The sequence below is a fragment of the Barbus barbus genome, assembly GCF_936440315.1.
Source record: "Barbus barbus genome assembly, chromosome: 34".
NCBI classification, from domain to species: Eukaryota; Metazoa; Chordata; class Actinopteri; order Cypriniformes; family Cyprinidae; genus Barbus; species Barbus barbus.
Genome location: NC_136762.1, coordinates 20,807,254 through 20,825,993, shown reverse-complemented (window position 1 = coordinate 20,825,993; position 18,740 = coordinate 20,807,254). Strand labels below are relative to the sequence as shown.

Genomic DNA, 18,740 nt, shown 5'->3' with positions numbered 1-18,740 from the left:
GTTAAATATTAGTAGATTTCAAAACAAGTGATTATTAAAATATCCACATGAAGAAGACTGATCATTAAGTATCCAATACTAACCAATTTGCTCTATCAGATAGATCCTGTTTACCCCCAGGCTGAGAAACAACACCATCATTCTCACCCTCTGCCCTATTGGGCCCGGTTCGACTTCGCATTAGCCTCTGCTGTAGCGGCTGACTTTGGGAAATGAGGGCCGACCATTGTCCATCCATCAGGCAGTATGGCTCTTGTCAGGCCTGCCCTATAGCTGGACTGCATCGCTCACAGAGTCTGTGGGAAGACCCTCAGTGTTTGGATGAGGGGGGTTGCTAAACTATTCAATCGTCAACATGCATGTGACCCCCAAAGACGAACAAGCAGTGCTCTGTGTACCCACACGCACTGAGTGGTGATCCCGCTCTCTGCGCCAAACCCGCTTTTCAGGCCTCTGAATGGGACAGACTCATTGATATTCCTGTGAGGGGACCCCATTCTTAAAGTGAGTTTTGGGGTGTGTAGTTTGGGTGCAGGGACACATTTATGTGTGGACTTGTGTCATTTTCAGTGTTCTGATGTCAAACAAATAGATCACCAAAAATATAAAAACATAACTCTGTCATCATTTATTCACATTCATGTCATTTCAAAAACTAAAAAGGAGATATTTTGTGAATTGTACTGGCTGCTCTTTTCCTTACAATGAAAATGAATGGGAACAATTAAACTCCAAAACTGACAAAAGAGCACCATAATAGTGTCATAAAAGTGGTCTATATGACTCTTGCACTATATATATATATTTTTTTATTTTTTTTCTAGAAGCATATGATCGCTTAGTTTGAATGAAATTGAAATTATTATTCGCTAAAAATGTTTTCCAACACCATATCATAGCTTTTAATTTTGTTAATTGTAATGAACATGCACTTGTAGTGCATTTCAAATCTTTGAAGTATTTAAAAACTGTACTTGCAGTTAATATAAAATCAATAGAATAATAGGCCACTTAAGTACTAAAAGAGAGTTCACTTTCATGATTATGTTTCTTAACACACTTAAATACCCTTTTAAATAGTGCACTTTGAAATAATGTCAAATTAAAAGTTTTTCTTTAAAATACATACTAAAACACATGTAAAGTCCTTGGTTATAATTATGTAACTTTAGTGTTACATTTTAAATTAATACATTTAATAGATTTAAAACTTTAGCACAATTTTAATAATTAATATTTACAAAAGTATTACAACTTCATGACACACAAGTATATTTTAGTTTACCATAAATGCAGTACACGCCAACCATGTTTCTGATTCAATAGAATTATGATAATTACATATTAAGTTGTACTTAAATCCTACTAAAGCAGGCTAAAAAAGTGCTCTGAAGTAGCTAATTGCATTTGATATAAATTTAAGCTATAATGCGTCTTCATTTAATTGTGATTAACATGCAGTTAAGTGTCCTAAAACATAACATTCGGGTTACACTTGAGAATATATATATTTTTAAAGTATATTATTTCCCTAATAAATACTGCTAAAGTGTACCATAATGAAGGTGAATTTTCATTTTTAGGTGAACTATACCTTTCATTTGTGTCTCACTAAACGCTTCCTCCTGAAGCTATGTATTTTGTCAGGTGAACACTTGTATTCTGGCAGGAGTACCACGGGAAAAAGGTTTGGAGAAGTGAGCTAATGGTCTGTCTCCCGTTTAGTAGGAACTCAGACAAACACTGTCATCCTCTCTCAAAACACTTATTGATTGCCACACGCATCCCAGCCACACACACACACACACACACACACACACACACGCACACACACACACGGACGTCCGGCTCTGAGTGAATTTCAGCTGGGCTTCCACAGCGGAGATCAGAGCCAGGCATGTTTGAAATGCACCACCAGTGTCATTTGTGTGATTTGTAAATTTGTTTGTTTTGTGATGACAGGCGGCCCAGGACGCTATTGTGTGCTGAGGGTGAATTAGCTTGTCTCTGTCGGTGTTATCAGCCCTATAAACCACAGCGGTTCTGACGTTCGCTGTCTCTCTGAAATAGCAGTAAAGAACTTGGAAGGTGTATTAACAGCTGCTTAAAAGCCATTATCAGCTGTTTCCTCCCGTGTGACTGTCAAGATGTGTTTGAGAATATTAGAGTTTTTAGATATATCATCACAGTAATACTATTTTTTTTAAGTTACATTTAGTGATTAATTGATCTGTTTTTGGTTGTTGTGGGTTTTGTTGAATTAGATATAAAATGTGATTTTATAGCTAATTTTATATATATGACCCTGGACCACAAAAGCAGTCTTAAGTTGCTGGGGTATATCTGTAGCAATAACCAAAAATACATTGTATGGGTCAAAATTATAGATTTTTCTTTTATGCCAAAAATCATTAGGATATTAAGTAAAGATCATGTTTCATGAAGATATTAGTAATATGCATTGTTAAGAACTTCATTTGGACAACTTTAAAGGCAATTTTTTTTGCACCCTCAAATTCCAGATATTCAAATAGTGGTATCTCGGCCAAATATTTTCCTATTATAACAAACCATACATCAATGGAAAGCTTATTTATTCATAAATATAAATCTCATGCATGTATAAATCTCAATTTTAAAAAAATGACCCTTGTGGCTGGTTTTGTGGTCCAGGGTCATATTTATGCTTCTGTTGAAATAACATGTTTAGCTTTAAATAACTGCTTGGACATTATGTGATTGCTTTTTTTAACTTGTGTTTTGCAGTGCGAAGAACAAGTCATTCGTTGGTCACTGACATATTTGAACAGCACTTGGGAGCTCATCTACTACAGGTAAAAATATGTTTTGTTTATGTACATTTACAGATTTTAATCTTATGAACAATCTTCATGTAATGTGCATCTATTTTATGTGACTGTTGAACTCTTAAATTGTTATTTTCGTCATCTTTTTTTTTTTTTTTCCTTAGAAGATTTGATATTTTAGATCTTTTTACACACCATTTAAAAGCTTAATTTTTTTTTTTTTAATTTTGTAATTAAAACTTATATTCAGAAAGGATGCATTAAAGTGGCAGGAAAGATATTTATAATGTTACTAAAGATTTATATTTCAAATAAATGCTGGTCTTTAAACTTTCGATTTATCAAAGAATCCTGCAAAAATAAATATTAAACAGCACAATGGTTGATAATAATCAGAAATATTTCTTGAGCTGCAAATCAGCGTATTAGAATGATTTATGAAGGATCATGTGACACTAAAGACTGCAGTAATGATGCAGAAAATTCAGCATTGCATCAGAAATAAATTATATTCAAAATATTCCAAAAATACAACATTATTCACAGTATTATGAATATATAAATGCATGTATATTATTAATACAGTGGAATGGGAAAAACGCAAACTCTAATGTTTATAAAAGTTTAACAAGGTTTAACATTTTTATAATGTTTGTAATGTGAGATGCAACAAAAGACATGAGATGCAAGTGCAATATTCAATAAAGATGTTTGTCTAATCTGTGTTTATATAGAAAAACAATGGAAAAGTAGCGCAGTGGAATGGAAACACACATTCTGTGTGATTGGCCCCTAATGCAATAGCATACATTTTTCATACAGGCTGTGTCCAAACTTTTTGGGTCCACTTTTGTAAATAATCTGCTTCATTGTTTAAGATAATCTATGTGCCATAAACACTAGAATTTGTACGTCTGACTTGAAAAGAGCAATTTGTACAAGACAAAAAAAAATTAAAATGTTATTAGAAGGTTACCTTGAGAAAAATGTAAAGTGTTCAGAGATGGACGGCGCTGATAGAAATCAAATTAACACTTCTGAAAATCCTTATGATTCTTTGTCTCGTCCTCTGTCAGTAATAACTAGATAATTGCGCTTTATTTCCAGCATTCCCGTCATTCCGGTCCACTCTCATTTGCATAGTGAACTCGTCACTTGCATAAATTACCACCGTCAGTCTCAACTAAAGTGCCCTCTCTCTGCTTCACTCGTGCCTGTGTGTTATTACAATTAATATTATTCCTTAAATGAGTCCTTTAATGGGGTGACTGTATGCTTTTCATCTGCCAGCCGCTGTTCTGGTGCGCCAGAGTTTATTTTGAAGCTGTTGTGGTTTCTCTCTAAATCAATCTGATTCTTCGCTCATGTTGTTTTTGCTTTGATGTCGATGCTCGTGTCTACAGCTTGATTCCATATAAATCTTGAAATTTGTTCAGAGGTGTTGTGTTGCTGTTCAGGATTGATTAAATTAAGTCTGAAATGTCCTTACTTTCTATCTCATGTTCCTGTAATGCTATACTGGATAAAACAGCATTCACAAGCAGTTTTACTTTCATAATGTGACTAAATGAAGGAGGATAATCGATATGACTCTATATGAAATAATAAAATAAAATAGAATAATAAAAATAAAGTATTTTAATTACTTTTTACTTGTTATTTTGATGAAAGATCATTAAAAAATTAAATAATGACAATTTTGATTTCATATTAATATTAGACATCAGATATATTTTGACTGATTGTGCTGTGTTGTGCAAAACTTTGGCTTTCAGTTAGAACAGAGTCAGACTAATTAGACATTCTTTTTCTCTTTGCAGTCTCTGGATGGATTTGTGTTCGTGGTCAGTCAGGAAGGCCGATTTCTATATATATCAGAGACTGTGTCCATCTACCTTGGCCTTTCACAGGTGAGACCAAAACACTTAGAAACTGTAGCATACTTTATGCTTGGGCTGTTTATTTAATCTGTTATTTTTTTTGCAACTAGTTAATGTGGTAACACTTTACAATAAGGTTTTAATTAGTTAATATTAAATAACCACTTTGGGTAACATGAACATGATACTTAAGAATTTAGTAATCTCAGTCAATGTTAATTTCAACATTAATATATGGTTAAAATCAATAGTATTGTATTATTAAAATCAAAAGTTAGATCTTTTAAAATTAATGTACCTTAGATGATGAATTAAACACGAGCAGTTGTATTTTTATTAACATTAACAAAAATGAATAAATACTGTAACAAATGCATTGCTCAATGTTAGTTAATGCATTAACTGACATGAATTAATGGGACCTTATTGTAAAGTATTATTATTATTTTAAATTAACCCTGTCTTGAAAAAAACATGGCACTCATGGCGTGAGACACTGAAAAAAAATGTGCCACAAAACCCTAAGACATCAGTCTGCCATGCACATAGACTAATAATTATAACATCATAAATTAGTAAAATATTATTATTATTTTTAAAACTAAATGTGTAATTAATGTATTAGTAATACATGTATTATTACAACTAAATGTAAAATTAAAAATGCAATATGTATAATATATGTAATATAATTGTTTTAATTTTACATTTTCAATATAAGATTATAATTTTTTTGTGTAATAACAGATTAAATGCAAGGAATGATTTTTGTGTGGATGATCGATATGTCTATCTTGGACAAATATTTAAATATGCGATTAATTAGTTGGCCATTTAAATCTGAAATCGATTTACAGCCCTAGTTTATGTTATAATATATCTGCATATACTTTCATCTGTGTTCATCTATGATTGTGTTTTTTGTGTATTGTGAATCTCCCTGTGTCCCTGTGCTCATTTCTCCAGCTCTCTTCCTCTCTTGAGCCTCTCGCCTCTCCAGGTGCTTTCTCTCTGTTGATTGCCTGTGGCCTCTTGTACAGGGAATGTTAAGTCCTGCCATTTCACCCAGATGCATAAATAATAACAGTAATTACTCGCACAGCAATCAAAGCGTCGCTCCAGTGAGCCGGGGGCTGTCTCGGGAACAAATCGATAGACATCTTAAAAGCCACATTGATTGTGTGGCAAAAAAGAATACACACACACACACACACACACACACACACTGGGATGGGTGTGAGGGGGGATGGGAGGACAGATAGTGAGTTTAGGAGGGAAAATAGATGTGAATGAGTTCGGCTGGTGGAATTGTGAGTGGTCAACCTTTTATGGCCGTCTTGCCGTTTCATTATTGACAAACTCAGATTACTGAATACCTGTACGAGCAGGACGCATACTCAAAATAAGCTTTATTTTGTCTGGTTGTCTAGAAACCAATGATTGTTTCTAATTTGAACTACCTTCTCAAGGTGCGGTAACCAGAGGCTTTCATCAACACTGGGACACAGGCACATCAAGTGTGCCCATATTTTCAAGTTTTGGATATAAATCGTATTTACCTGCAATACAAAGTAGTTCATATTTTGATTTGAAACAAAGTCTTAGCTTTCAATTTTTGTCATTTTGTACGAAATTCAAACAATAAATACCATTTTGTGGCTCTTTAATGTGTCGTGAACTGATCATCTCTTCCTCTTTACTAGTTGTAGCATGAAATAAACGTGAATGAACATCAGAAGGTGTCTTGTTTCAAATGCGGAAAGAGACCCGATTTTCCAAGTTCAAGTCCACCAATGTTAATCTACTCTCCTGTCTGGTTTGTCTTGGCACTCTTTTTATTGTCTGTCGTACAAACCATCTCGTTCTTATTTTGGTGTGAGAAACAAATCAAATGAATCAGTGCGTGACCCAACTGTCCTAATGAATCAAACCGAACAGTTCCAGACCTTTTTGCAAACACGTTTGACTGTTTCAAAAGAGAAATTCATTCATGAATCTGGCATCCCTGTTCTAATTTTGATGTTGTGGAGCTGATAGAAAACACACATGACTCGATATATTGTCAGAGAAAATGAAGGGTCTGGTGAAACCCTTGGCAGTAAAATTAGTCAAATTTTGCTGCAATTTCACAGGAAAAAATGATCTGTTGTCTATTGTGTAGCGATGTACGAAGCACAGAAGTCATTTTCAAGCAGCTTTCTGTTGATGAAGCAAAATCTGTCAGACTTATATGAAATTCTAGATTACATGGATTCCTATTAAAATGACTGGATTTCACCTCTAAAAATTTGCTGAACAGTGGTAAATGTGACCACACCTTTAGACAGCATCCTAACTGAACAGGAACTCATATATGACTGATTTGGAACAGGATACATAAACAGAAATTCCACACAAAACAGTGCTAGTCACATAAAACGCATCAGACACGCATCTCACAATTGTTTGGCATTCACATGTAGCTATCGATGTAATTCACTTAAAAAATACATATCAGACAAAAATATTGGGTATATATTAATATTTAATTAGATGAAATATTTATGTATATATATATATATATATATATATATATATATATATATATATATATATATATACACATATACTCAACTTTTATTGAATTTTATTGAACTATTTTTATTGATTGTTTTCTGTATTCAATGATGTATATTTATTTATAGTTAAAATTTCATGCCCGCAACCTTGAATTCTTTCACTGAGCTTTGCACAGTGCTTTCTGGGAATATTTTACCATTTCAGTAGGAATCCATGCAATCTAGAATTTTGCATGAGGGAGAAATATTACAAGATTTTGCAGCACTGACCAACAGAAAGCAGCTTGGTTTGAAAGAGATTTCTGTGTGAGGTGTGATCAGAGCTGGGTAGTAACTGATTACATGTAATCTGGATTATGTAATCACCAGATTCCAAAAATGAAGTACTTGTAATTAGATTAAATTACATTTTAAAATACTCGTAATCAGACTACAGTTTTGGATTACATAATTACATATTTACACAATAACAGTAATTTATTCATAATTTATTGATTCTCCCTAATTCCTCTTTTTCATCTGTTAAATTTTCCTTTCTAAAATTGCCTACTGCTTATATACACTCAGAAAGAGATCAGTCACTAGTCATGTGGCTACACAGCATTTGACCACTGGATTTACAAAAATCACTTCAGGTTTAAAGGGGGCATATGATGTTGCTAATTGGTCTAATGCAGTGTGTTTGTGTGGTTTAAGTTTAAAAAAACACATTATTTTCCACATACCGTACATCATTGTTGCTCTTCTCCGCCCCGCCTTTCTGAAACACGTCGATTTTTACAAAACTCATCGTTCTGAAAAGCGTGGTGTGCTCTGATTGGCCAGCTATCCAGTGTGTTGTGATTGGCTGGATACCTCAAGCGTGTGATGGAAATGTTACTCCTCTTACCATATTTGGAAACACACAGCGGTGGCAGCAACAATACTACAGCGCGAATAAAAGTTACACCTTTTTTCCTTTGCGTATACATTTGGGCGGTGTTATGCAATAGTAAGTTATGCAATAGTAATAGTAAAGTAAATCTTCCCACAGAGTGATGTAGATTTGTGGTGGTGCGTTTGAATGAGGCCTTTTATGAATTTGTCGATGAGTCTAAACTTCTAGAAAGATTTGAGACTTTAATCTTTGCCACTTTACGGATCTTATATGCACAGACAGCTTGTAACACTCCAAAGACAAAGGGAAACATGAAATCGTGTCCTATGACCCCTTTAAGAAGTGTTTCAGCATTGCATCAACTACTGATGAACATTAATTTTTATTTGAATTAGCACTCAGTCGGTTATTTTACCATGTTTTAATTTTGTTTGTCTTTCAAACACATTGAAATGCATTTTTTCACGGTTAATCGGTTCTATGACACATGACATGCATGTAAACTATTTAGATTTTTTCAGTAAGTTTTTATTTGTTTTAATTTACTATTTTTACGATTTAATTATTAGCTTTTCATTAAACTCATAAACTCCCTGCCGTTCCTTCACAAACCCAGTTAGAAGTTAGAAGGTTAGAAGTAAACTAAAATCTATCTAAAAGTAGTCTGATTATATTAACTAAAATGTGTAATGTAATATTACGTTACTAACTACAATTTTTGTCATGTACTGTAATTTGGAATCAGTTGATTAATACATTGCTACACTACTGATAATAGACAACTGACCTTAAAATTTGACAGAAATCTTAAGAAGGAGCTTCATGTTTGAACAGTCTTCCTGTCTGGATCGGTTGAGGTAGGCCGCGCGCTAGGTTTTGTAGCATAGCTTGTGTATTAGCCTATATCTACAAGTCATCAAAATTATCCTAAATTTCAGATGCTTCAAAATTGCCACCATTTGTCTAGATTCCTCTAGTTGTTTTCTTTGCCAACGTCAAACAAATGGTTGGAGTTCTGTTATAACGAGAATATCGCACTCCTCTCAGCCAATCAGATTCGAGGACCAGAAAGAACTGCTGTATAAATTATTTAGAATATATAATTCTAAAATATAAAATAAATGTGACTATTTAAAAAAATACAAAATAAAATTGTATACAAAAGTAATTCCAAGCATTTAAAAAGCCGAAGATGAAAAGGCTTTTCGAATCACAAAGATTTCAGTTCAGTCAAGTGTGTCCAACTGCTGCCTGGTAGCGTTTACACAGCCACGGTCCTTCACTCCGGCCTCTGCCTGGGTCTCAGAGGTCACGCAGGAGGAAATCCATTAACTGTAAGCATAAGACCCCGCTTGTTACCTTGTGTCAGAGGTTATGACACGCCATCGTAGATAGAGCCATCAGTTCTAGTTAATCCCTGTGACCTCTCCAAAGACAGTAGGGTTCCTTAGGCGGATAATGCAGGGTCAGGGACCTTAAGAGCGCGATGATACGCCTGCTTCCAGGCTGCTTGGCCTACAGAAGCCAAAGCTCCAGGCCTAGATGGAGGTCTAGGAGCTTAGCCTCTCGTCTCCTCTCCACGGCCAAAGCCACAGAATCTGGGAAATGTAGAGTGGCGTATGGGGTGGGAAATTGATCTTGGGCTGATTAGTATGCAGACCCATCACCTTGCCTCCTCCCCATCTCTTCCTCTGCCTCCTCCTCGTCCTCTTCTCTTGCTCCTCTCCCATCAGTCAGAAGCAGACTGAGAGAGTGTTGTGGACAACTGCCCGGACGCCTCATACATATTAAATCCTAGCTATTATTTATATCATGTCTTTCTCTCGCTCTCTCTCTCTCTCTTCTTAACCCTCTTCTTAACACTTACCAACAACCTTTTCTCACTTCTTCTATTTCTCATTCCTCTTTCAGCATCTCTCTGGTTTCTTGCAGATCTTTTCTACTGATGTCTGGTTTTCAAACAAATCGTTCTTTTGGGTTCTTATTATGCTGTCAGAAGGTAATAAAGAAATTCAAAAAAAATAAGGATATAAAAAAATATAAAATGTATTAGAATATTTAAATGAAATTTGCATAAATGTGATAAAATTATATATTTATTTGTTAAAAAATACAGGGTAAACAGGCATATTGTGAAATATTATTTGTGTTAATATTATTACATTTAAAAAAAAAATTCTATTTCAGTCTTTATAATCTTTTGTAAAATTATAAGGGCCAGTTTTACTAAACAGGGCAAATTAGTGCGAGGGCACAATTCCAAAACAGCACAGATGGGCGTGGAAATTTCTGCGGGTGATTTACTGACAACGCTCAAATTAAAGAACGCAACATAGACACAACATCTAATTTCCATAATGACCAACACAATCTACCAACGCAGTGTAAGGATATGTTCGGATTCGGAAAATGTGGTGTTCTGGCATTCCAAATAAATTAATACGTGTGGAAAAAATCCTCTCCCTTCTACCATGCGCCCTCTGTTCTCTGCGATGCCTCCTCCTAGCAACAACAAATGCAACCATTTCAAGCGCAAAATAGTTTAAGACGCATTTTTTGGGGGGTGTTTAATAATGGTGCAAGTACCAGTAATTTGACGAGTGCAGAGATTAGTGAATCGCGTTGTGTGATTCATTTTAATACTCCCCTATGTCTGAAAGGGAAACTCCTACAAATGCATATTCAATAAAGTCAGGTGCAAAAATAACTGTCTACGCCTTTTCAGCGCTAATTCTTCACTGCGCGTCTTTAGTAAATCCTTACAGTATATTTTAACACCAAAAGACGGTTTGCGCTGGCGCAAGCTGTTAGTAAATCTGACCTTAAGTATTTTATAAGTCACTTTTGATCAATTTAATAAAGGGGTTCCCAAACTTGTTCCTGGAGCCTCCCCAACACCGCACATTTTGCATGTCTCCTTTATCAATCACACCTGATTCAACTCATCAGCTCATTAGTAGAAACTCCAAGAGCTGAAATGAGTGTGTCAGACAAAGGAGACATGCAAAATGTGCAGTGTTGGGGAGGCTCCAGGAACGTGTTTGGGAACCCCTGATTTAATACATCCTTGCGAAACAGAAGTATTAATTTCATTCAAACAAAATTCTTACTTCCCCCAGATTTTAAAATGGTAGTGTATGGTAGTATTTGTGTCTTGTACCATGAGCACTACTGTGTCAAGTTAAACACAGTTAAACTTAAGTGTCTCGAGACACGTGTTTATTCCATTTCACTGCGTCTAGCTGATTTCGAATGCAAGATCGTGTCCTGTGTGAACGGCCTCTGACACACGCTACTACAGGACACCACACTTACTGAGAGCAGCAGCACAGAATAAGTAAAGAGCCGTTCACACAGGACATGTTCTTGTGTTCAAAAATGGCAAGACGGAGCATAACATTGCAGGCGTCTTGAGACACGCTTTTCAAAGTTTCGCTGTTTTAACTTGACACAGCCTCTTAAAAACACAACACAAGACACAGTGTGAAATATACTGTATATGCTAGACATTTTTTTGTGTATTTTATACAAGCATTTTGTGAAAATTTTAAAGTCCATGGAAGTAAAAAGGATCATATTCATACTTTTGGATTGGAAAGTTACATTTTACTCATTTTAGTTTAATTCATTAATAAATAAATAAATAAATACATACTTATTGACTAATATACAACATAATATTTAAATATACTGTTTAAATCAAGAGGCTTTTTCTTCTGAGATTTCCTGGTTGTACTAAAAAAATATGAGGTTAAAGAATGCGCTGTTAAAAAGATTGAAAGAGCATTTAAATAAATAATCCAGGTTAAATTAAAGAGAATTTTGGAACCAGTTATGCAGGTGTTGACTCGAATGAATCAGTGAACCATATATTCAAACTGGTTCCTTAAAATGAATTCTCAGAATGAACGTATTCATTGCCGTACATCAGACAGAAAATGCTGTTCTAGACCCAATAGTCTCTCTTGCATGTCTTTTCACAATTACGTTTATTCTTACAAATCAAGTTTCCTCCAGTGGATCCTTTTAATTGATATTGCAATTGATATTTCCCCATAAGATCCTATATGCACCTTTGGTGTCTTCTTGAGTCCAAACATCTGAGATCCCATCAGCACTACTCCAACAAGCTAAACAACCCTCTCCAAAGCATAGATCAGATTAAGTTCTCCAAGTCAGACCACCTGTCTGCTGGATTTACCTCCACCTTTACTTCTCAATTAGCCGACACGGGCTTAAAACCCCAGACTCTTCACAATTCATCCCTCAACTGATCCCCAATTACACAGCCCGCTCTGTACTCCACCGTCTATCCCTCTCCTTTCTGCTCTTCCCTCTGTTTGCATCCAACCTGCCTTGCACACACACATTAGTGTCCTTGACGGCCAGCGGAAAATCCTTTAAAATCCCTCCGTAAATGGATCTAATCCCATATTAAATGGCTTTGTCCCACAGACAAGGGTGTGAGGGAGAAACCAGCCTTTTATCAAGATACTGTAGAATGAAATCTGACCCACACAGATTACTTTTTTATAGATCCAGGAGTCACAGAAATGTTAATTATACATTTTTTTCACTCTGACTAGTTAAGCAAAATAGTATGGGAATTTATATATACACATATGGGTATAAGTGTACTCAAGTACCCATCAATCCAATTCCTTTCTTTCTTTTGTACTACACAAAAGAAGATGTTTTGCAGAATGTCCAGGCTGCTCTTTTTAAATATTCAAATTAAGACTATTTTTTGTTGTTGTTGTTGAAAGTACCATTCCTATATTCTTTTAAATCCATGCAAATAAAATAATAATATATATATTTTTATTTAATTACAAATTGCATCTTAAAAAATGTATACAATTAATTCCTTTGTCACTACTACCAAATATCCTCCAGCTTGCAATTAAAAAATATATTTAATCATATTGTGAAAGACAGTGGCTATTAACTAGGAAAGCCTCAAAATTATTAAAAATTATCTTAATGATTACAAACAATACAAAATATGCATTAAAATAAGTTCATGCAAATAAAAACAAGAATTTTGTATATTTCTTTGGATATTAAGGTAGACCTAAAACTTTTTTTCCTAATAATAAATAGACATCAAAATCGTGGCCTAATGGTTAGAGAGTTGGACTCGTAATCCAAAGGTTGCGGGTTCAAGTCTCGGGCCGGCAGGGATTGTAGGTGGGGGGAGTGAATGTCCAGCGCTCTCTCCACCCTCAATACCACGACTGAGGTGCCCTTGAGCAAGGCACCGAACCCCCAACTGCTCCCCGGGTGCCGCAGCATAAATGGCTGCCCACTGCTCCAGGTGTGTGTTCACGGTGTGTGTGTGTGTGTTCACTGCTGTGTGTGTGCACTTTGGATGGGTTAATTGCAGAGCACAAATTCTGAGTATGGGTCACCATACTTGGCCGTATGTCACTTCACTTAAAATCATCAGCAAAGACATACAAATCTTTATTCTTAGTTTGTATCCAGTAAATCAAACAACTGGGAGAGTCGTGTAAATTCAAAGGCTGAAAGAGTGGGAAGCTTCAAAAAGAAAAATTCCTCTGTAAACTTAGACTGAAATTTATAGAAACTATGAATGTTGGGCGTTCAGATATTGTAGTGAATGAGGGACCGGTTGAGAACTACTGGTTTAGAATGGACAAGGTTTTTTGTCCATTTGAATCTTGACCATCTTGGTCCCCGTGCACTTTTGTTTGCATAAATATCAGCAGCTTGGACATGCTTTTGTGTTTCACAGAACCTTACAGATTTGTAGCATTGTTATATCTATACATGGTCGTTTTTGTTATGAAGCTCACCTGTTTTGAGTTTCTTATTCATTTTATAAAATGCAGCAGGTAGAATATTCAGTCTAGGTCATGGAACGCTATAATTAATGTTTTATGTGTAGCATTGCTTTTATCTCTCTCTGATATTTGCTTCCCTCAGTGTAAGGGTTTAGTAGTTTGTGTATGTGTGTGTGCGTGTGTACACTTACACATTACAAATGTAGGAATAGCTGTAGACGAGCTTGTGTTTTTCAAGGTCTCTCATTGGCTGTTAGCCAATATGTTGTGATCTATGTCATGTTTCTTATATGAATGTTATTCTATATTGATCTGTGTGCATGTGTATTTATGTGTGTATCCACACGCTCAGGTTGAGTTGACTGGCAGTAGCGTGTTCGATTACATCCACCCTGCGGACCATGTTGAGATGGCAGAGCGTCTTGGCATAAGGCCACACCTCCGGGCAGAGGCAGGCTGTCAAATGTCCCATGAGAGCGCTTCAAGCTCCGCCTCCACATCCTCACTGGCCGGCACTCCAGAACCAGGTAATACGCCTTCAGAGGTCTAGCTTTATTCAACTCTAATTTTTCGTCGATATCTTGTGTCTCCTTTGACATAAATAGTTAAAATTATTCTGTAACTTTCAGAACTCAAAACCTATGATCAAACTATGCTGCTGGAACAATTTTTTGACATCAATAAGATGCATGCATTAAAAACGACCACCCACATACACTATTTGGTGTTGGCACACCAATGCCTTTCAGATCTTGTGCTGATCCAGGGCAGAACACCAGCCGCTTTGCAGGAAAGTGCTGTTTCTCATTTTCAAGAGGGTATTTGCATAGAAGGCTTAAAGCACGGCAGCAAAAAATGCTTGTTTCGTTCTAAGGGTCAGAGAGAGGGTGGAAAATGATCATGGAAAACAAAATTATGACTTATTTTGGTGAAAAAAAAAACATATGTGGGCCACAGGTAAAAATAAAAATGAAACTGAAAATGTTCTTTATTTTTCCACATTGATTGTTCTGAGCTGTCCCAACCCAATCTAATGAGAAAACGTAACTATTTTACATTTTGGCAAATTCTTATAAATTCAGATGTACAAACGTACCATTTTTGGACAGAAAAAGCATAAAGGTCCACCCCTGAACTTTGTACAAAAAAACATTATAAACAAGATCATGTAAATTTACATAAATTCACCAAAACACAAAATACGATTTTCCAAATATGTGTTGACTGTTTAACTCGGGGGTCTCCAATACCTGTTGCTGGAGGGCCACTGTCCTGCATAGTTTAGCTCCAACACTAATTAAACACACCTGAATCAGTTAATCAAAGTCTTTTAGGCAAGTGTGTTGGAGCTAAAATCTGCAGGACATTGGCCCTCCAGGAGGAGGATTGTACACCCCTGGTCAAGCTGTTCATTTTTGTTGTCATGTATCTGCAGAATAGATAGTGAAATATTGTTCAAAGGGTGGATATTTTGTGATGTGTGTGTCTTCTCCTGTAGCATCATCCAGTCCCTGTTCTCCAGTCAATGAGTTATCGGAACGTGGATTCTTCATCAGGATGAAATCCACCCTCACCAAGCGTGGCCTCCACGTTAAATCGTCGGGCTATAAAGTGAGTCCATTTAAGTGTGTTAAATTGTGGCACAAATGTTAAGGATTTTCTCCTGTAGTCTTAAGGCATGTGTACACAAATACATGTTCAATGCGACAATTCTGTATGATAAATATTTGAATTTTAATAAATAAAGGTAATTGCGACTTTTTATCTCAAAATTGTGACTTTTTTTGTAATTGCGAAATTTACATTTCACAATTCAGAATTTTTTCCCAGAACTGTGATAAAAAGTCACAATTCAAAGAAAATAAAAGTCAGTTTTGAGTCAATTGCAGAATTGCCTTATTTCTAAGAATTGCATGATATAAACTCGCAATTCTGACTTTTCTTGCAATTGCGAGTTTACATCTCGCAATTCTGACTGTCAGAATTGCATGAGATAAATTCGAAATTTTAAGAAATTAAAATTCAATTCTGAGTCAGTTACAGTATTGCCCTTTTTGTCAGAATTGCATGATATTAACTCACAATTCTGACTTTTCTCGCAATTATTTACATCTCACAATTCTGAATTTTTAAAAGTCACAACTACCTTTTTTTAAATGCACCGGTGGAAACAGGCTTCCATAGTTAATGCATCTTTTTAGGTCAGCACAAAGAGTCACATGCCATCAAAGTGTCTGATTTTTTACGAAGAGGTGTTTTAATGTCTTTCATGGAATTGTGAACAATACTAGCTGCTTGACTAGCATTCACCCATTTCTTTTATGATTAAATGATTTCAAAACTGAACTGCTTATTTAATTTCTTATCAGGTGATTCATGTGACAGGTCGGATTCGGTGTCGGCCAGCCCTGGTGCCAGGCTCCTCCCGCCCCTTGCATCGACCAATGGGATTGGTTGCTCTGGCTCACACGCTTCCACCCTCCACGCTCAATGAGGTGCGCATGGAAAGTCAGATGTTTGTCTTCAGAGTCAACATGGACCTGCAGGTCACCTACTGTGAGAACAGGTAAACTCCCAGCAAGCCTCAGTCTCAGGTACGATGTATTCTGCTACCTTTGCTGTAGTGTTTGCCCATAATTGGTGTAAATGATAATGTGTGCCAAATATGTGTTGTCGACATCAACACAATGTCTCAAGCCTGTGGAATAGAAATACACTACGTGGCTGAAAGAACAAGCACTCCAAATAAAAACTAATTTGATGTTAATACAGCAAACTGGCCAAATTAAATGCCAGTGTTACAGCCAATGTCACTTTTATATGTATGGATTTTGTAGGATTTCAGAGTATATGGACCTGAGCCCAGCTGAGGTGGTTGGACGTACCTGCTACCATTTCATCCATGCAGAAGACCTGGACACCATCAGACAGAGCCATGAAGACTGTAAGCCTGTCAAGATTTCTTTTATTTGCCACCCCATCTCTAAAAAAAGCTTATGACATGTCACACATCTCTCTCAAGTTTGTATATTATATAACAGAAATCATAAATTGTATTTATTTATTAGTATGTGTTTCACTGTTGGATTTTATTTTGTCATAATGACCCGTAGACTATTAGATTTTATGTAGATTGTAGGATATATGAAGAGCTTTAGTGAGGGTGGCTGCAAGGTGAATAATAAAAGTAACTGAAAAGAAAAAAAGAACCTATTTTTAGTTCATGATTAAAGAACAGCTGTATCTGTTTTGTCAGTTTAAGAGCCTGAAGCTGCTGTTTACATTTTACATTTTGACAACAGCGCCCCCTAGCCAAATAAACAATTTGTGAAATTCTTCTCCACATCCAGGTTATAAAATGTATATTTTTTGTATTATGTGTTTTGCATTTTAAAATCTAATATTTAATCAGATTCCTTACCTAAATATAAATGTATATCTTTTAATCATTCTCTCTAAGTGCTGCGGAAGGGGCAGGTTGTGACAGGGTATTATCGCTGGTTGCAGAGGAGAGGAGGGTATCTGTGGATTCAGTCCTGTGCCACCGTGTCCATTAACCACAAAGCACCCCATGAGCGTAACGTCATCTGGGTCAACTATGTGCTCAGGTCAGTTTCTTAGTGACCTTGTGTGTTTGTGTTTTTGAGTGTTGTGTACAGTATAAAAAATGTTAATGTGCTGAGAGTTTCCACAGAGGCCCTCGTAAGCGCTCTTCCTCTCCTTCTGTCTACAGTAATCTTCATCACACAAGTGCACGCGTTCAAAGAAGTCAGACAAAAACAAGAAAAAAATTGGCTGAATTTCAGTGATAATTGGACTGGTGATATATAATTACATCAAATGGATGTCAAAATTTTCTGGCTGAATGGTGTTTTAGTTAATTAGCCTTGTAATTACGATAGCTAATTAACTTCTATATAGCACCCCGCTGGAACCATGTTCATGTTCAGAAGGGCTTTTCTAGTGTGTGTGTGTGTGTGTGTGTGTGTGTGGGGGGGGTGGGGGGGGGGGGGGGGGGGGGGTTTGGAAGCGGTATCACAAGTGAGTACCTCTCTTACCGTGCTGTTAATCGCTGTAAGGAGGAAACTCTGAAGCTGAGCTCCTGCACAAGAGAAATTCTGTTTACAGCTGATCCTAATAGAGTTTGCCATCAGCACATGTTGCTCAGCAAGTGACGCAATACTCTTTAATTTATTTTTATTGAAAAACTTCTAGAACTTCTTTTAATTTGTCTGCCATCTTGGAATTTTACTGAGCTTGTTGAAATGCATTCAAGTCCCTTCTCTGTGAATAAGTACATTTTAATTAGCTCAAACTATTATACATTTCAATACATTTCATAACTTCTCTCGATCTGTCAGCAATTTTTTATATTTTTTCCACCAATCTTGTTGTAAATCAGGCTTAGACTGCCTTGTAAAAAAAAAAACAGGATGCTAGACCATATATAAAATAAACAAGAAGATAAAACATATAAATATACTATGTAACAAGATGAAATGCTGCCTTAAGGCCTTTTCACACTGAATGTGAACATTTGGCGCAAGGACGCATTTGAATTGAAACAATAGATCCAATGGATTTTTTTTTTTTTGTCTTGTGTGTAAATTTCTTTCCTCGTCGCTCCAGGATGAATTGGCCCGTCCAATGAGATATGAGCTTAGATCACGTGCCTGGAGCAGCTGCTGTTGCACAAAAGGGCAAGAGAGTTGGCGCTGAATCGAAAACCAGTCTAAACAAACACTTAAGAAGAGTATTCTGAGAGAGAAGAGAGTGGATGCTGTGTTCTTGTTATCATTGGTTATCAGTGA

The 18,740-nt window shown here is 36.0% G+C and overlaps 1 protein-coding gene across 1 annotated transcript in view; it reads left to right on the top strand.

Annotated features, from left to right (window-relative positions):
- Nucleotides 1–18,740, top strand: part of LOC306854119 (neuronal PAS domain-containing protein 1-like) — a gene marked incomplete at its 5' end in the record, with an annotated part of 45,893 nt that overhangs the window by 21,495 nt on the left and 5,658 nt on the right. The window contains 7 exons of the mRNA XM_079391951.1: nucleotides 2,767–2,834; nucleotides 4,628–4,717; nucleotides 14,282–14,456; nucleotides 15,428–15,540; nucleotides 16,299–16,495; nucleotides 16,767–16,873; nucleotides 17,390–17,537. Coding sequence (XP_079248077.1) covers nucleotides 2,767–2,834; nucleotides 4,628–4,717; nucleotides 14,282–14,456; nucleotides 15,428–15,540; nucleotides 16,299–16,495; nucleotides 16,767–16,873; nucleotides 17,390–17,537 — 898 coding nt within the window. The remainder of the gene's footprint in view (nucleotides 1–2,766; nucleotides 2,835–4,627; nucleotides 4,718–14,281; nucleotides 14,457–15,427; nucleotides 15,541–16,298; nucleotides 16,496–16,766; nucleotides 16,874–17,389; nucleotides 17,538–18,740) is intronic.